This window comes from Osmerus mordax, chromosome 26 (genome assembly GCF_038355195.1).
Source record: "Osmerus mordax isolate fOsmMor3 chromosome 26, fOsmMor3.pri, whole genome shotgun sequence".
Lineage (NCBI taxonomy): Eukaryota > Metazoa > Chordata > Actinopteri > Osmeriformes > Osmeridae > Osmerus > Osmerus mordax.
Window position 1 is genome coordinate 4,380,653 of NC_090075.1, and position 17,751 is coordinate 4,398,403.

Consider the following 17,751-nt stretch of genomic DNA (forward strand, 5'->3'; position numbering starts at 1 on the left):
CCACCCCGAGACACGAGCCATGTGGCGCTCAACATGGACCCCCGAGCTACTCAATTAAGGTGTGCTCAGCATGATCAACAACTATCTGACATGCCCTATGACACCCCCATGATGTCTCATGCAACTGTGAAAAAAAACACCTGCCCCCTGTGATCCCGATGCCACCGCCTCTGAGGCCAGAGGTGTCCGAGCCACCGTCACTGGGCTGCTGTGCAGTTGTGGGGAGAGAGGGGGGTGAGGGGTGTCAGAGGGGGGATCCCGTTTCACTTCTCAGGAACGTGTACAGGCTCGGCTTCCTGGAGACAGAATGTGACAAAGTGCTTGAGGAAAGTTCAACCAGTCCTCATCTGAGTCAGAGGGAAGAGAGAGAAAGGGGGAAGAAGAGAGGAGGAGGACGGGGTGTGTGTGTGTGTGTGGGGGGGGACTTCTGGAATAGCCCGGAGAGTCGGCGCGCGCTGGTTCAGACCGGTTCCTGTTTCTCTCCTCCTTCCGTTCAGTTCTCTTCTCCTACCCTCACATACATGTAAATACTGGCCTGGCCTTCAGCCAGCATTACTCACCACTGTCTTGAGAGCTTGAGAGAGAGAGAAAGAGAGACTGTGGAATGAGATACAGATATGGAAAGAGGAATGAAAAATGAACAGACAGACCGATAGAGAAAGACCAAGAGATGATACGCGTGCGAAAGAGAGAGAGAGAGAGAGAGAGAGAGAGAGAGAGAGAGAGAGAGAGAGAGAGAGAGAGAGAGAGAGAGAGAGAGATGAAGCGTATCCACTCAGGCTCTCAGTCCTCCAGAGTGTTTAGGTGAGGCGAAGGAGCTGGACGCGGTACGCTGGACGCAGGGCACCCCTCCAGCGGCGGCTGCCTGACTGTAGACAGGGCAGCTGGGACTGCTGGCACAGATGAGAGTAGCGAAAACATTGTGTATGTAAACATTCACGTCAAGTCGAAGAGCTAAGAAAGCTTATCCCACATGCTCTCAGGGTTCTCCTCCTCTCTTCTCAGGATGAGGAAGTCATCTCAGCCATTTAGAGGAATTCAAAATCAAAGTTTGATGTGCAACAAAACCATTGACTGTCCCATTCCAGAGCTGCTGACTAACAAGACTAACATGATGAAACAAAAGAAAAGCTGTACCATGATTTCACAAACTTTTCAAACATAATTTTCCAATCTGGGATGATATTTGTATTATCAGTTTGGATTTTGTAAAAAAAAAAAAAAAAAGTAAAAATTGATATCTCTGAAATGTAAAAAATATAAAATACATTGATCAATATGTACTAAATGTACTGAAGCCATTATTCATGAGACCTTCAGATTGAGAAGCCTGTGCCAATGTCTGCAGCACAAACAAGTCTCAAAGTAGCACTGATGACGAGTTACATGAACCCAGTATTACTTCCTCATTCCAAATGGTCAAGCCTGTTACAGATTTGCTGTACTCACACGTGTTAGTCAGAGGGTCCTTAGTCATGAACCACGAACCTCCTCCTTTCTAACAGACATAAAGGTATGCAGATGAATCCATACAGTTTGAACAATAGGATGTAATGCACAAATAATATTTTGTAAAATATACATTTTATGATCACTTATAAATGGGTCTGGTGTCAAGTATTTTCACCAAAATAAAAGGCTTCTGTGTCATGTTTCAGCTTGATAAGGTTGAGCATTCCCCTAGCCAGAGCAACAACACACACCAAAAGAGGTCAAGTACCTGTGCCTGGTGTTCTGTGATGGTGCACGTGCTTGGGTTGAAAACACAAAACCACCAAAACCGGTTTCGGCGAGGCAGGTATCAGCACGTCTCGAAAACGAGACGACATCATAATCATCATCCTACTGACTTGAGCCACACGTCTTGGTGAGAGGCATAAAAACACAGGCTGAGCCAACTGACTGATTGAACACCACGTTTTGTCTTTTTAGACCTGGATATGAGTGCTCCTCCTAGTGGGTTTCTCCATAGCAGCCAGAAACAAGAACACTGTCACTCTTCCCATGTTATCATTGTCGACTCTAATGAGGAATCAAATCTAATGAGGGAAAGTCAAAAACTGTGTTTTGTGAATTCCAAATTGGGACATTACCGAGTCCAGCTACAGTAGGTGTTGATGTGAAATTCAACAGGGGTTTAAGTGTTGGTTGAAGAGACTTTGGGTACTGTTTTTCTGAATTGACATCATAAAATAGACGGATTCATGGAATGCTGTTGGATTGAATGTTTGGACAAAGCTGACTTACACGTTCAAGGGTGAATCCATAAATTTTAGTCATGAAGTTGGCGGATGAAAAATGAATACGCAGCCAAGATATCACCACGTACTTTGATAATCCTCTCTGAAAAAAAATTCTTATTGAGGTCAAAGGTCCAAATAACTACACAGTAGGGTCCAAAGTTACCTAAAGCATCTCCCTATCTATCCATCTGTAGCATTGTAAATCCTTCTCCCATGATTACATTTCTCCACCCGAAGTTCTCTTTTCAGATTTACAGTTATTGGTTTACTCCTTAAACCAATAACAACTCATGAAAACGTGACTTAATGAGGCTTGTCACAAACCAGAAATAGATCCTTGCATCTGACACTTCACAGTATACAGTACGGTCTATTTGCCACCAATCATGTTCTATGCCATGACATTATTACAGTCCCCATCAACCAATGAGGTGGCAGTGTGCTGTTTGTCTGTCTGGCCCTCTCCGATGTCTACTTGACCTTTCAGCACATTCAGTATAAATCATAAAGCTCAACGCGTCAATCATCTCAAACCACATTACTCCCAAAAAATGGCCTCATAAAAACATGTCCGAGGTCTTTTGTTAGTTTCTTTTTTTCTTCTGGGCCCTTGGACCGGTCTGATCCTGATCCCTGCCGGCTCTTGGTTTCCATCTTCTCAGCACTTTGGGTTAACGAGGCCACTGGCCGGCAGGCTGCGTAGTGGAAATACCGCTGAAGGTGGCCGGCTGGCAGGATCCTGGGAAAGGACCTGAGGGTGAGGGGACACAGCTTATGTGCTCCAGTGTGTGAGTGACTCGCTGTGTGTGTGTGTGTTTGCGTGTGTGTGACTTGCTGTGTGTGTGTGTTTGCGTGTGTGTGACTTGCTGTGTGTGTGTGTGTGTGTTTGCGTGTGTGTCTACGTGTGTGCGTGTGTCTGCTAGAGAGTGTAAAATGAAGAGGCGCTAGTAAAAGACTGCAGTGTCACACGGCTACATAGCTGACATTGCTCCCTGTTTAGTTGTCTCTCTATCTCCTCCCCCTCCTCCTTCCCATCTCTCTCACACACACGCTCTCTCTTTCTGTCTCACACACATACACTCTCTCTCTCTCTCTCTCTCTCTCTCTCTCTCTCTGTCACTCTCTCTCTCTCTGTCACTCTCTCTCTCTTAGTGTATGTGACCCCCCCTAAGAAACGTTGGCGGGAGGGAACACCAGAAAAAGGTGTTTGCTGAGTCAAAGGGACCAGAGTGACTGCAGCTGCCTTAACGAGAGCTGCGTGATCGAGAGCGACCTGTTTGTCTGTAGCAGGTGAACCAAATGACATGCTAAGACATTTGGTCCGTCTGAGATACGCCTACTTTTTACTGTTAGCAGGTAAACTAACATTGGATCAGTACACAACAGCTGTAGGGTTAGACCAGGAAACTGCTTCTTGTCACAATCTCTACATTAAAGAATGTACATCTGTGATTTCTCCCTGGTCATCATTTTATACAATCTATTCTGCATCATTATAAAATGTGACAACAGCTGCTCTGGGATACGTGCAATTAAGTTTTGGTGAGATGACACTATAGGTGAACTGCCAAGAATGTCAACTGACCCCAAAGTAAACTGACCTTATTCAGCTTTTCGTGTCACTTCCTGTTTGGGAACATCCCGTACTGTGGGTTTTCCTCATCATCTCTTCCTTGGTCGGCTGTGACCATGGGAACCACACACTGGCTTTCTCTGTCCCATGTCACACTGCACGTTCATAGAAGAGATCAACACTTGACTGAGCTTTACTGAAACAGCACATATCTTTACTGCTGGGCATCAAGGTTGCTGTTTGCAGGGACTTGGGCGGTTTTAACAAGCTGACCCAGATGGAAATGCGAACAAAAAACATGATACAAACACTTGCAGGTGCTTGTCCCAACACAAACACACACACAAAATCAAATCTCAAACCACTGTCAAAAAATATTCCTAATTAAATACTGTGTATGTACTACACAGTGTGTACTGTGTATCACTACATACTACACACATACTACACACATTGACAAGTTTTGGTTAGGCAACTTTCAGGAAGTATTATTTTTCAGAGTTTGTGCTGAGAGATCCTGTCAGAAACAAGGACCAGATTGTCCAGGTTGAATTCAAAGAGTGAAGCACGGATGGCCGGCATATGAACTTTGCCATCACTCAGCAAAAATCTGCCTTGTTTTAGATGTGACGGCTCTGTGCTCCCTCTAGTGTCACACGTTAGGAATAACCCTAACCCTAACGATACACAGAAGATTAACTTTGTGTACATTTAGTTTTCCCTGGGTACATGGATGGCTTAGTATTCTGGCCTGATTAAGAAGACAATTAAGTGTCAATTAGGCTTAGTGGTTTAATTATACTGAACAAAAATATCAACGCAACATGCAAGATTTTGTTAACAGCTCATTCTAAAATTCAGTCAACTGAAATTAATGTATGAGGCTTGTAAATATATGATATTATGTCAAAAAAACTAAATATTGTAGCTATGTTGAATGAGGAACAGTGTGCTACTTTAACCAACTCGGTTCACATAAAGTGTGAAAAATAAGTGCAATACGTAGGCCGATATCTCAATGATAAGGCGAGTCCTTGAATTAACCCCGCTCTAGCACTAGATGTCCCTGCAACACAGAAGCAGGCAGATTCAGTTAAATCAATACGAAAGAATCACTTTCGTTTCTCTCGAAGTCCTCATCCCTTGTCTGTAAGCAGACTAAACAAACAATTTGTGAAACCGAGACTTCTGTGTAGCACTCAACAAGTCGATCAGATCAGATCCCCAAAGAACATTTAGTCGTTTGAGGTATGTACATTTGTATACTGCAACGTTCTGATATATTTAATGTATGTATTTTTCATTGATGGTGCATTCAAGTTGAGTGAAGATAAAATACTACCAACAAAGTTTTCATATTCAGTGAAACATGATATGTGTGTAGGACTTAAAGGAAGTCCAACACCTATGAACAAATGTAAACCTATAAATACATGTTGCAAATGTTTTGATCATGAAGTGTATTATGTTGTCTTTTTTCATATTTGTGCCATGAACAGAGTTGTAAAGATGGAACAATCAGTCTTCTCCCTTGCAGCTTCATCGCTAAATATATCTCACGCTGAGGAGAAGAAAGCTCTCCCCAACTTAAAACCTGCAGGTAAAAAGACTGTAGTATAGCGTAAAATATCCTAAAAAACAATTAGAAACAAATAATGAACACAAACATTCATCCATTTCCGTTTTTATGTATTTTATAAATAAGCATAAATTGATTAAATCTGTGTCAACATGTGTGTGTGTTTTGGTTCAGGTTTTGCTTTTGGTACGGCTGCCAAAACAGCCGTGCAACCAGAGGAGAACAAATCCATATTTAAAGGTAATTAAAAGTATAGCTGTACTTGTTATAATGTCAGGATCAGTGCCCGTGTCTTCTGGTCTCTCCTTGGGTCTTCTGGTAATCTACCAAACAATGTTAACGGTTCCTCCAAAGTGGTCTAAAGGTTCCCAACAGAGTTTTTTTTTTACTCTCTTTTTCAGAACTATCCTTACTGCAAGCGTCGCCATGGCGAGAGGTGGAGTGGTCTGAGGAGTGAGTAACAGCACCATGATACTAGAACTACACAGATCAGCACACACTACACAGCCAACCTAAACCCTCTTACTTCATTGCTAACCCGCTACACCGTCCTCTGAGTGACAGGGGTCAGATGGCTGAGCGGTTAGGGAATCGGGCTACCAATCAGAAGGTTGCCGGTTCGATTCCCATGGCGTTGAGTCCCTGGGCAATGCACTTAACCCTACTTGCCTCGGGGGAATGTCCCTGTACTTACTGTAAGTCGCTCTGGATATGAGCGTCTGCTAAATGACAAAATGTAAATGTATGGCTGTTATACGTATTCACAGTCGGAAGGACACCCTGATGGAGTATATCAGTTGCTACAAGCCCAGCTGTGAGGGCGTGTCCCAGGCCCGGGTTCTGCTACTCGGGCCGGTCGGAGCCGGCAAGTCCAGCTTCATCAGCTCGGTTCAGTCTGCCTTTAGCGGCCGGGTCACCAACCGTGCTATGGTGGGCAATTCCTCAGCCAGCTTCACCAAGAAGGTAGGTGTTCAGGTAACCAGTTTATCCTCTGGATGGGGAGAGCTCTCATTGAATTGCAAGTTTCTTCGATTTTCTCTATGAGTTTTCCCGGGAGTTTTCCTTGAGGGGGTAGGTTGGTTCTATGGCCATATGTGAAGCACTCTGTGACATTCCTTTTAATAAGGGCTGTACAAGTAAAATTGGATTTGATTCCAGAGTCAGAGCACTGCTTAGTCTGGACTACTGCTGGGCTGGGCTGGGCTGGAACAAAAGTCTACACAACATACTCAGTTTGGTTAAACTGAAGCTAGGCAACCTTCATATGTAAAGTATCTATTTCCAGTGTTTTTACTAAGAGTAAATATTAATGAACTATTCACCACAAAATGAAAGGATCTTTAATTTATTTTTGTTGAAAAAACATAAGCATGAAATAGCTCCAAAATGAAATTCCTCAGTTTCCCCGACTGTGTGTCCTGTAGCTTCAGTCCTACACCGTCCGCCTGGCGAAGGCAGAACAGGGGGCGGGGTTGACCCTGTGTGACCTCATGGGCCTGGGCGAGGGCGGGACCACTGGACTGACACTTCACGACACCCTTGCTGTCATCAAAGGCCATGCACCAGAGGGACACAAGGTAGGTAATGAACCATGGAGAAGGCATGAAACCTCTAAAAGTCCCAAATGAATGGGAGTCTATGGACGGGGGATCCTCAAGTAAAACCCCATACAGCCTGTATGCACTGTATATTAAGGGTTCAGGCTATCTCAGCCCAATCAGACAAACACTGATTCATGTTTACATTGTAGTTCAGCCCAGAACAACCAGTGAGGTCGGAGACGGTGGGTTATGTGAAGAAGCCTTTTCTGAAGGACAAGGTGCACTGTGTGGTCTTTGTGGTGGACGCCTCGAAGATCTCCACCTATCCCAAAAGCCTGAGCGACACCTTCCAGCAACTCAGGGACCACATCAGTGACCTCGGTGAGCAGAGAACCATCGACGTCATTACGTTATCAAAGAAACGGCTTCCGAACGAAGAGGGGTGTTTTTTTCTCTCAAAACGGGTGGGAATGTTGTGTTTCGTCCAGGTGTGCATCAAGTGGCTTTGCTGACACATGTGGACAAGATCTGTCCAGACACGGCTCGAGACATCACCCAGGTGTACAAGAGCATGATCGTTCACCAGACGGTACTCTCTCCTGAACATATCGCTTACTTTTTTTGTGTATTTGTGCCAATAGTGGTACAGGCCACACTTAATTGAACAGGTTTTCACATTGAATCGTGTGTATGTGTGTGTTCCAGATCAACAAGGCTGGGGCTCTACTGGGCATGTCCACATCTTACATCGTCCCGGTGAAGAATTACTCATCAGAGCTTGATCTCAACAAGAACACAGACATCCTCCTGCTAAGTGCTGTGAACCACATCCTGCAATATGTGGACCTCTACTTCCAGGACAATGTTGCAACAGAATCTGTTTCAACATTGTCCTGGAAGTAGACAGTAAACACCCTTCTTCATTTTGAAGCTGTTTCTTTGAAATCATAATGACGTTGATGGTTCTCTGCTCACCAAGATCACTGATGTGATCCCTGAGCTGCTCGAAGATTAGAACCTAAACCGTCTGTTTGACAAAAACACAGTCTGCAATTTTGTATCTCATTCATCTCATTGCAAAAAGTAAATGAATAAAGAATAATGTACTGCCTACACATGTCTGCTCAATGAAGTCTTTCTGCAAGGTCAACAAATATAAAGTTACACATTTTATTAATTTCTTGTGTTTATAACTCAACATGTGCAGTGGCAGTTTGTAATAGTGTTTATATGGGAACAAGACACAAATGTCGTATTAGTAGGACTGGAAGGCAAGGTGAATCCCAATCGAGGTGGACTCAGGGAGATAAAAAGCTTCAGTAGCTCATAACTAATGAACTAGACTGCAGTGGTCTTCAACCCTGATCCTCAGGGCCCACTGCATGTTTTAGATGTTTCCCTGCTTCAACACACCTGATTCAAACGAATGGATAATTATCAGCAGGGCTCTCAAGTCTCACACATGTCAAACATTTCTCACGCTGAGAAGTAAGGGATAACAATTAATGGACGAGATGAAGGAATACGGAGGGAAGTTTTCTGCGAGTTGATGGCTGTCTCGAGTTATACAAAGGTAAATGCCACCAACGTTTTGTTACCAAACAAAAGGTATGGTAATCTTACGCCAAACTTTTGATACAATTTGAGAGCCCTGATTATCAGGCTTCTGCTGAGCTTGATAATGACCCATTCATTTGAACCAGATGTTCGAGGGAGCAATTCGTCTCAGTGAGTTGATCTGTTTTAGTAAATTGTTATATTTTCTTTAGAAATATGGTCACTATATTAACATAAACCTGACTCAGACTATTTTTACTGGGGCATGTGCAATTAATTAATTTAGATTGATAATCACGGAGGACTGTTTATTTATTTAAATGCAACGCAGTAACACAAGCAACGGAGATTTAACCGAACACAATGATGCTTGCGCGCAGAAATTAATATCCTTGCGCGCCTGGGTGCTTGCCTGCTCTAAGCCACTGCAGCGCGCGCACAGAAGTCCAGGTGTCGGCACGCAAGTTGGAACTAAGGTAGGCTATGGAAACATGACAAAACTAAGCAAGTTTCTAAATAATACCGATCTTATTTGTACTCAAACATTATTGGCTGCTGTAGATGACATTCCCAGTATTTGTTGTGGTGAAGGAATTGTAGTTAAGGAATAGTCGGTTATCAGTGCATTGTGTTGCACACTTCTTGCACGCAGCAGGCTGTGGCCCAGTAGATCTTTATTTCTAGCAAAGCCCCTGAGTTTTTCATTACTAGGTCATGTATTCTAAAGTTGTTTCTAGATTGAATGTATGATAGTATTTTAGCACATATCAGCAAACACCATTTGCCTAAATTTGGTTTCGTTTCGTCAAGGCAAGGAAAAGGGCGGTGCAGTGCAGGCTGAATCGAAACTTATCTTTCAGCTAAATAATTTGAGGCTGAAGATAACATTAAATACTTGTAGTTACTATATGAACAAAAGTATTGGGACACCTGACCATCACACCTGGGAGTTTCTGGTGCTACGTGTTTGTGTTTCTGGTTCTATGTAAGTCCATATTTTACCTTTGGATTTAGAATGTAGGTGTAATGTGTAGGTGTCCCACTACTGTACTTTTGTCTACACAGTATAACTTCACCTGAGAAAGATGGGGGAAAGTCTGTGGGCTTTGCATTTGTGAAAGATTGTCTTCATTAGACAGTGTATTATCTTTGGGGTCCCTATATTAAATATAATTAATTTTAATTTAACTTCCAAAGGAACAACACTGAACCAAGAAGACCCATCAACACTTAAAGCTTCAGTTCCTCAGTGACCAAGATTATCTAGGATAATATGGAAACCAAACTAACAAAGGAGCAAGAAAGCGAGTTGTGTCGCCTACTTGGAAACGTCAAACTCCGTTTTTTGTACAAGGCCACTGTCCATGGTCACACAGCGGCTGTCTTTCACCAGCTATGTGACCGCCAAGGTCCCACACTCACTATAGGATACAACTCCTCTGGGTGCATCTTTGGAGGATACACTACCAAAGATTTTGACGTAACCGGTCAATACGTCCAGGATGACAAAGCTTTCCTGTTCAGCTATAACGGGAGGAATATTGTTAAGTATCCTGTCACAAATATCACACACTCGCTTTATCAAGTGGGCAGCACTGGCCCCTATTTTGGAAATGATTTGATTTTTTTACCAAATAACACGAGGACTGTTCAGTCTACTCCAGGAAACTTTTACAACTTTAATGCAGTTGAAATGCATGGCAACAACCTGACACTAACTGAATGTGAAGTGTTTCAAGTGGCAGGTGAGAACACACACAATGTTGAAGGCTATGTTCCAACAGTATATTCTAACAGTAACCCTAATTATGTCCAGATAAATAGGCCAAATTGTCAAAGTATTTACTACAATTTCTTTTCAGAGGGCAGTGACATCCTGCAGAAACCATGGCGGAGCATCATTTGGAAAGCTGAGTAGGTCCAACTGTAATTTATCAATGAAGTTTGTTTTACCTTGAATGACAAATGTAAATGTAATTAGAACACTAACATTTTCTACACTGGTTGGAATATCATAATGAGCACGTAAAGCACACACTTGAACATTTCCTTATTAGTAAATCGGCAAATATGTTTTCTTGTTCCACAGGAAAAGAAAAGAGCTGATAGAATTCATTAAGCAGTACAAGCCCACAATCAGCTCAGTGTCTCGGGCCAAGGTTCTGCTCATTGGTCCCGTTGGTGCTGGAAAGTCCAGCTTCTTCAACTCTATCAACTCCATCTTCAGAGGTCACGTGACCAGCCAGGCTATATCAGGAAGCTCTAGCACCAGCCTTTCCACTCAGGTAAAGTTAGTGGTAGTGAGCTGCCATTTCCTCCAAGCTGCTGTATTTAACGTTTAATTCAATGTTGACGTCTTTTTAAAAACATGTGATAGTTTGAGTCTAAACTCTTTGAATCTAGATGTGACGGACTAGAATTTTTTACACATACTCAACCATAACATTGACTTTACTATTGTAATGAGCTCACCCATGCTACTTCAAAAAAATGTCTGTTTCCTTTTGTTGTGATAATGGTATGAGACTAAGGTGTTGATGTAACTTCTCTGCTTGTCAGTTTCGTACCTACTCTGTGAAGGCTGGACGAGATGGCAAACCCCTGCCGATTCTAATGTGTGACACCATGGGACTGGAAGAGGCCACAGGGGCTGGAGTTGATATTGATGATGTCATCAGCATTCTCAGAGGTCACATGCCTGACAGACACCAGGTGAAGACATGGTACACCAACTACAAATATATATATATATATATATATATCAGCCCTGTGTGTGTACACACACACACACACATTTGTGCATTAATATTTGAACTTTCTCTCCTCTGTCTAGTTTCATCCAGCAGTCCCTCTTCAACCAGAGGCCCATGGTTACCGTCGTTCTCCTGAGCTGCAGGATAAGATCCACTGTGTTGCCTACGTTATCGATGGCTGCAAGGTCTCCATCATGTCTGCCAAAATGGAGGCAAAACTGTCTGCCATTCGCTGGAAGATCAACCGGCTAGGTAATTTGTTTTAATTTAGACCTGTTTGCATTCACGATTCATGATAGGATACAGTACCAGGGGGTCAGATGGCTGAGTGGTTAGGGAGTCGGGCTATTAATCAGAGGTTGTTGGTTCGATTCCCGGCCGTGCCACATGGCGTTGTGTCTTTGGGCAAGGCACTTCAACCCACTTGCCTCGGGGAGAATGTCCCTGTACTTACTGTAAGTCGCTCTGGATAAGAGCGTCTGCTAAATGACTAAATGTAATGTAAGTACCAGGTTTAACAATAGTAGGAGTGAGTAAAATGCATATTCATTAACCCTTTTTTCAAAGTCAACTGCCACTAATGCAGATCTGTTCTCCAGGCATCCCTCAGCTGGTTCTGATGACTAAAGTGGATGAGGCCTGTCCTGATGTGGCAGACGACCTCAAGGACATCTACATCAGCCAGTACATTAGGACAAAGGTGAGGGCCCCTGTAATTAAAGCAATGATACAACATTTTCTGTATTTCAGAGCTCTGGTCCTTCTGTAACTCCAAAGCTAAACGTACTGTTGGCATCTCTCGTAGGCGCAGGAAGTCAGTGTCCGTCTCGGTGTTCCCCTGTCCTGTGTGCTTCCTGTGAAGAACTACAGCGAGGAGCTGGAGCTGGACTTGAGCACTGACATCCTGCTCCTCACTGCTCTGGTCCAGATGCTGCGCTGCACTGACAACTACTTTGATGACATCAGCGATGTGCATGACTAGATGGGTGCATCTCAATTGTCAGGAGTGGCTACCTTTCCTCCCTCTCCTGCCCCCAACACACATTTCCACACACTCCTAACCCATGTTATATGGATACTGGAAACGTACTGTTTTCATGGATTCCTTTTTGTTGGGCTATAGTTGTATTACCACCAGCTTATACTTTTCGTACAAAGTCTTAGGTTAGTTACCTGAAACCAACCCTTATGAAAGTGGGGGTAGATGTTAAACTTCTTACTGCCTTTTGATGCAACTTTTGTTTGGTAAACAACTTTTATTACACAAAGTTTTCTTTTCTAACAGAATTCATAATACCGAGTTGGCTTGTATCAAACAGAAATAAAGGAGATATGTGGATAAGCATGCACAAGAGAAGTGTCGATACACACCAACAAAGAAGTTTCACTATCCTTGCAAGCAGACCCAAGGTGTTTTAATCTCTACCCAGCAAATTACTGTAGGGCCTTAAAACCCTTGTGCTGCCTTCGGGTCACAATGACCCGAAGGTTCACAACGACCCATCGTTGTGTTGCGAAAACTTGACCCAATACAAAAATAAATAATAAGCATTTTCTTTTAACGTTCTCGTTGTGGGGGCTCTGAGACAGCCCGACGGTTAATAGAAAATGTTTCACTTTATTTTTGTATTAGGTCAAGTTGTTGCTACACGATGGTGGGTCACAATGACCCTAAGGTAACACATGGGTTAAAGGCATTGCCTACCATGCTTGTAAACCCCTTTGGTCATTCCATCCAAAACACACATGCTAACCCCTTTGGTCATTTCCCCCAAAGCACACATGCTAACCCCTTTGGTCATTTCCCCCAAAGCACACATGCTAACCCCTTTGGTCATTTAATCCGAAAAACACATGCTGACCCCTTTGGTCATTTCATCCCAAAAACGCATGCTAACCCCTTTGGTCATTTCATCCAAAACACACATGCTAACCCCTGTGGTCATTTCATCCCAAACACGTGCTAACCCCTTTGGTCATTTCATCCCAAAAACGCATGCTAACCCCAACCCCTGGAGGCAAGATCTCTAATCTGCTTTAACGATCAGAATCAGAATTTATTCGCCATGAATAATAAACACAAACATAGGGACCTAAAATTTAAATATGTGGACTATCGTTATGGTACATAAACTAGCAGTACTAAGTGGAATTAGAATTAAATAAAATATACAATAAAATATAAGTTGCCAATATAAGATGCAAGGTTTGTATATTTTGTTTAGGTCCACGCTATACTCAGGCCAACATAATATAATGTGTATATGTACATGAAGCACTGGACCCATTAAGTGCCGTAGCAGGCGGGGTGGTATTCAAGTTAACCTGCGATAAACACCTTTTCCACATCACCAGTAGAAAGGCGAATGTCTGGAGACGGCTGGGCTGGGAGACGGCGGGGCTTGTGAGAGCCAATATATTAGACCTACGTAAGAGACAGTTACGCGCATGTTTAGGAAACGCACGTAAAAAATAACAAATAACGATATGTTTGCAACTAATGCAACGCAGGACAGGACCATTATGGAAACCAAACTAAGGAAGGCGCAAGAAACGGAGTTGTGCCGACTAATTGGAAACGTCCAACTCAGTCTGTTGTACAAGGCCAGCTACCACGGCCAACAAGCAGCCGCATTTCACCAGAAATGTGATCGCAAGGGTCCTACACTCACTGTTGGATACTCTAAAGGGCACATATTTGGAGGGTACACAAGTAAAGATTTTGACCAAACCGGTCAGTACGTACATGACGACAAAGCTTTTCTTTTCAGTTTCAAACGGGGACAGATTGTTAAGTATCCTGTTCAAGATGGCTCGTCGGCGCTCGTGCAGAACGGACACGATGGTCCTTCTTTTGGAAAGAGTTTGGTTTTTTTACCAAGTGGTCAATTATCCATTCAGTCCAACTCTGGATACAGTTACAACTTTGATGCCGCTGAAATGCACGGCAACCACCTACAACTAACTGAATGTGAAGTGTTTCAAGTGGAAGGTAAACGCATTCAATATTTTATGTACCAAAAGTATGTTTGTACAGTAACCCGAAAAATTATGACAAGGCCTATTTCAAACTGCAAGTATTTACTACAAACAGAACATTTCTTCTTTCAGAGGGTAGGACTCTGGAGAAACCATGGAGGAACATAATTTGGGAAGCTGAGTAAGTCCAACTATCCAATTAGTCAGATCATCTTTGAGTTGATTAGTCTCCTTCGAGACTAATGTGACATGAAATTATAAAAATATAAAAATAAGACATGCAGGTAAATTAATTAACATTTGTAAATCAGGCAAAAAAAAGTTTATTGTTTTTCCACAGGAGAAAAAAGGAGCTGATAGAATCCATTAAGCAGTACAAGCCCATTATCAGTTCAGTGTCTCAGATCAAGGTTCTGCTCATTGGTCCCATTGGTGCTGGAAAGTCCAGCTTCTTCAACTCCATCAACTCCATCTTCAGAGGGCATGTGACCAACCAGGCTTTATCCGGAAGCTCTAGCACCAGCCTCACCACTCGGGTAAGCTGCAAAACTGTAAATTAAGATGGTGTGTTAATCATGTTTATTCATCATAAAACACCTGTAAGATCACACTGTAAATAAATAGCAAAATTAACAAAATTGAATGGTATTTTATGCATAACACCAACCAAATTAACTACTATATTTGTGATCACTCAAAACGATTCATTTTATTCTGATAATGGTATGAGACTGAGGTGTTAATGTGTAACTACTCTGCTCTCAGTTTCGTACCTACTCTGTGAAGGCTGGACGAGAGGGCAAACCCCTGCCAATCATATTGTGTGACACCATGGGATTGGAGGAGGCCACAGGGGCGGGAATAGATGTGGATGATGTCATCAGCATTCTTAAAGGTCACATGCCTAACAGACACCAGGTAAAGGCATGGCACACACTTAACAAACACACATGGACACACAAAGGTGTGAACTAATATTTGCATTTTTCTCCTTCAACTTGGTCTAGTTCCATCCCTCAGTCCCTCTCCAAACAGTTGATAAGTCAGCACAGCTGCAGGATCAGATCCATTGTGTTGCCTATGTTATCGATGGCTGCAAGGTCTCCATCATGTCTGCCAAAATGGAGGCAAAACTGTCTGCCATTCGCTGGAAGATCAACCGGCTAGGTAATTTGTTTTAATTTAGACCTGTTTGCCTTCACTTGCCCCAATCCTGGAATGTGTAAGCTCTGCATTTTTCAGTTTCACCAACACCAAAACATAAGAATAGCTAAATGAACCTGACAATTAACTGTAGTAGCACAATATTGTCAAATGTTTTGGTAAGAAAATACATTTGCTAAAGAACTATTGTCTGTTTTTGTGTCCATGTGTCATACTGCCATGTACACCCTAATGCAGATCTGTTCTCCAGGCATCCCTCAGCTGGTTCTGATGACTAAAGTGGATGAGGCCTGTCCCGATGTAGCAGACGACCTCAGGAACATCTACGTCAGCCAGTACATTAGGACAAAGGTGAGGCACTTTTTGTCTACAGGAATTCAATGAAACAAATATTGTTTTGGTTAAGTTGGTTACACTATATTATTAAGTATGGCGCTGATGAATAATCGAGACCCACGTACCAAAATCTAACTACAAACGAAACACGCATCAAACTACAGCGCTCAACATCACGACTGAGCCTTTTTGTCCGTGGGTTTTCTGTAACAGGAAAGATAAACGTATCGTTTGTCATCTCTCGTAGGCCCAGGAAGTCAGTGTCCGTCTCGGTGTTCCCCTGTCCTGTGTGCTTCCTGTGAAGAACTACAGCGAGGAGCTGGAGCTGGACCTGAGCACTGACATCCTGCTCCTCACTGCTCTGGTCCAGATGCTGCGCAGCACTGACAGCTACTTTGATGACATCAGCGAGCTAGATGTGCATGACTAGAAAGCTGCATCTCAATTGTGAGAGTGGCTACCTCTCCTAAGTGCATATCAGTGTGATGATCAGCCAATCAGGATTCGAGACTAGACCCCTGTGTTTTGGCCTCCTGCCTGCATGGTGCACCTGCTTATCTGGTGAGTCACTGGGGGGCCCCCTGCCCCTTCATATAGAATGAAAATGCATCTTAAAAAGAGCACCACTGTAAAGATGTATTTGGCTTTTATTGGGGCCCTGGTAGCTCACTGGTTAAGTGTGTGTACCATGTAAGTGGAGGTCTTACCGCAGGGTCTGGGGTTCAAATCTCACTTGTCTGTCTTCACTAATCTGTCGCGAATTAAGCAGATATGTGCCACAATCAAATGTATCTTTAAAAAAAGCACGCTGAACTTTAGTTGGGTGAAAATGTAAGTATAGCCAAGTCTCCAAATATTTTGACACTAATTAAAAAAATGGGTTTGAACTGCAATCCAATAAAGCAACAATTAAACAGTCAGTGGACAGAGAAACGGAAACTTTATTAATGTACAGTTAGCCAGACGGTACAGTTACTGTACAGAAAATACAACTGGAGTAAAATGATGGCTAAAATGTACATGACATGAGAAATGGCTGATAACTTAAAATGAAACCACAAGCGGTCAGTGGGCATCCTTACTGTGTGATGTATAGGGAAACAAATGTCATTGCAATTGTTGTACATTACTGGTATCTAGGCGGATTATGATTTGGCAGCTGAGTTCCCAACAAAAAAAAGTAACAATTATTAATTGTAGGATTTTGTTCTCACCGATAACTTGGAAGAACACATTAACATGTCAAATAGTGTTTAAAATACGTATGCAATGTTAGTGTAGGTAAAAGACACAGGCTTTCGAGCGTTAACGTTAAACTTAAAATGACAGACTCAAGCACTTTGACGTCAACTGAGCGCTGACGTGCCAGATACACTAGCTGGCTGCTCCATTATAGCACACCAAAAACATGCCTGTCTCAAATCCTCTTTCCTCCAATCCTTCTCCTGTCCTTTTCTTTCCTAGATAACAATGACTGATTTGATAGCAATATCTGTTATATCCAAGTCCTGCACAGGCTTCATATTGCACATCTGTCAAGCTCAGTGGTTGACAAAGTAAACAGGGACAAGGAAGTGGGATGGGCCCCAGAATCCTACTTTCTTGCCAAGGTCCTTACCAACTGCCATCCGATAGAGAACAGTTTGGTCTTGGCACAGCGAAAGAATCCTCCAACTAAGTACAAAGCATTTTGCAATGGCTTCCTTCATTCTGTCAACTGGGTTTGGATGAGAACAGTAAAACAACAAAAAAAGGCAGCAAAGTGAGAAAGCCATTTAAACTGGAAAACTATCAGGTTTTAGTGCAGGACAAGGACAAACACACACATACGTTCACACACACACATACGTTCACACACACACACATACGTTCACACACACACACACACACATACGTTCACACACACAAGTCCAATGGGGGATTTCCTGCACAGGTACAGGGTATGGAGCAGGACATAGGTCAGAGCAGTATTCTTGGCACATGTATTGCAGCTATGAGCTGTGTCCCCAGGCCTCCAGTGTAAACA

General features: G+C 42.9%; 3 protein-coding genes across 4 annotated transcripts; all 3 read left to right on the plus strand.

Annotated features, from left to right (window-relative positions):
* The first annotated feature begins 4,945 nt into the window (after positions 1 to 4,945).
* On the plus strand, positions 4,946 to 8,049 carry ifi44g (interferon induced protein 44g). The gene is made up of 9 exons (XM_067229832.1): positions 4,946 to 5,064; positions 5,316 to 5,416; positions 5,570 to 5,635; positions 5,797 to 5,848; positions 6,163 to 6,358; positions 6,820 to 6,972; positions 7,146 to 7,317; positions 7,425 to 7,525; positions 7,642 to 8,049. The coding sequence occupies exons 2-9, from the start codon at positions 5,326 to 5,328 to the stop codon at positions 7,837 to 7,839; spliced, it is 1,029 nt and encodes a 342-aa protein (XP_067085933.1). The 5' UTR covers positions 4,946 to 5,064; positions 5,316 to 5,325; the 3' UTR covers positions 7,840 to 8,049.
* A 407-nt stretch (positions 8,050 to 8,456) lies between these two features.
* Positions 8,457 to 12,909, plus strand: LOC136935888 (interferon-induced protein 44-like). Of its 2 annotated transcripts, XM_067229565.1 has the most exons (9): positions 8,457 to 8,509; positions 8,874 to 8,969; positions 9,691 to 10,238; positions 10,356 to 10,407; positions 10,583 to 10,778; positions 11,053 to 11,205; positions 11,327 to 11,498; positions 11,846 to 11,946; positions 12,052 to 12,909. In XM_067229565.1, exons 3-9 carry the CDS (start codon positions 9,767 to 9,769, stop codon positions 12,226 to 12,228), a joined length of 1,323 nt encoding a protein of 440 aa, XP_067085666.1. In that variant the 5' UTR covers positions 8,457 to 8,509; positions 8,874 to 8,969; positions 9,691 to 9,766; the 3' UTR covers positions 12,229 to 12,909. The 2 variants fall into 2 exon arrangements, with proteins under 2 accessions (XP_067085666.1, XP_067085667.1); XM_067229566.1 differs by lacking the exons at positions 8,457 to 8,509; positions 8,874 to 8,969 and adding an exon at positions 9,370 to 9,478.
* A 754-nt stretch (positions 12,910 to 13,663) lies between these two features.
* On the plus strand, positions 13,664 to 16,645 carry LOC136935886 (interferon-induced protein 44-like). Its single transcript, XM_067229563.1, has 7 exons — positions 13,664 to 14,238; positions 14,358 to 14,406; positions 14,566 to 14,761; positions 14,991 to 15,143; positions 15,233 to 15,392; positions 15,640 to 15,740; positions 15,973 to 16,645. Exons 1-7 carry the CDS (start codon positions 13,734 to 13,736, stop codon positions 16,153 to 16,155), a joined length of 1,347 nt encoding a protein of 448 aa, XP_067085664.1. The 5' UTR covers positions 13,664 to 13,733; the 3' UTR covers positions 16,156 to 16,645.
* Positions 16,646 to 17,751: the final 1,106 nt, after the last annotated feature.

What these genes read in the sequence shown, in the direction of transcription:
- LOC136935886 (XM_067229563.1), top strand. Translation starts at nt 13,734, where the DNA reads ATGTTTGCAACTAATGCAACGCAGGACAGGACCATTATGGAAACCAAA. An exon ending in AACATAATTTGGGAAGCTGA is followed by an intron (nt 14,407 to 14,565) that starts GTAAGTCCAACT and finishes GTTTTTCCACAG; the next exon opens with GAGAAAAAAGGAGCTGATAG. An exon ending in ACATGCCTAACAGACACCAG is followed by an intron (nt 15,144 to 15,232) that starts GTAAAGGCATGG and finishes AACTTGGTCTAG; the next exon opens with TTCCATCCCTCAGTCCCTCT.
- ifi44g (XM_067229832.1), top strand. Translation starts at nt 5,326, where the DNA reads ATGGAACAATCAGTCTTCTCCCTTGCAGCTTCATCGCTAAATATATCT. An exon ending in CCCCAACTTAAAACCTGCAG is followed by an intron (nt 5,417 to 5,569) that starts GTAAAAAGACTG and finishes GTTTTGGTTCAG; the next exon opens with GTTTTGCTTTTGGTACGGCT. An exon ending in GAACAAATCCATATTTAAAG is followed by an intron (nt 5,636 to 5,796) that starts GTAATTAAAAGT and finishes TCTCTTTTTCAG; the next exon opens with AACTATCCTTACTGCAAGCG.
- LOC136935888 (XM_067229565.1), top strand. Translation starts at nt 9,767, where the DNA reads ATGGAAACCAAACTAACAAAGGAGCAAGAAAGCGAGTTGTGTCGCCTA. An exon ending in AGCATCATTTGGAAAGCTGA is followed by an intron (nt 10,408 to 10,582) that starts GTAGGTCCAACT and finishes CTTGTTCCACAG; the next exon opens with GAAAAGAAAAGAGCTGATAG. An exon ending in GCACCAGCCTTTCCACTCAG is followed by an intron (nt 10,779 to 11,052) that starts GTAAAGTTAGTG and finishes TCTGCTTGTCAG; the next exon opens with TTTCGTACCTACTCTGTGAA.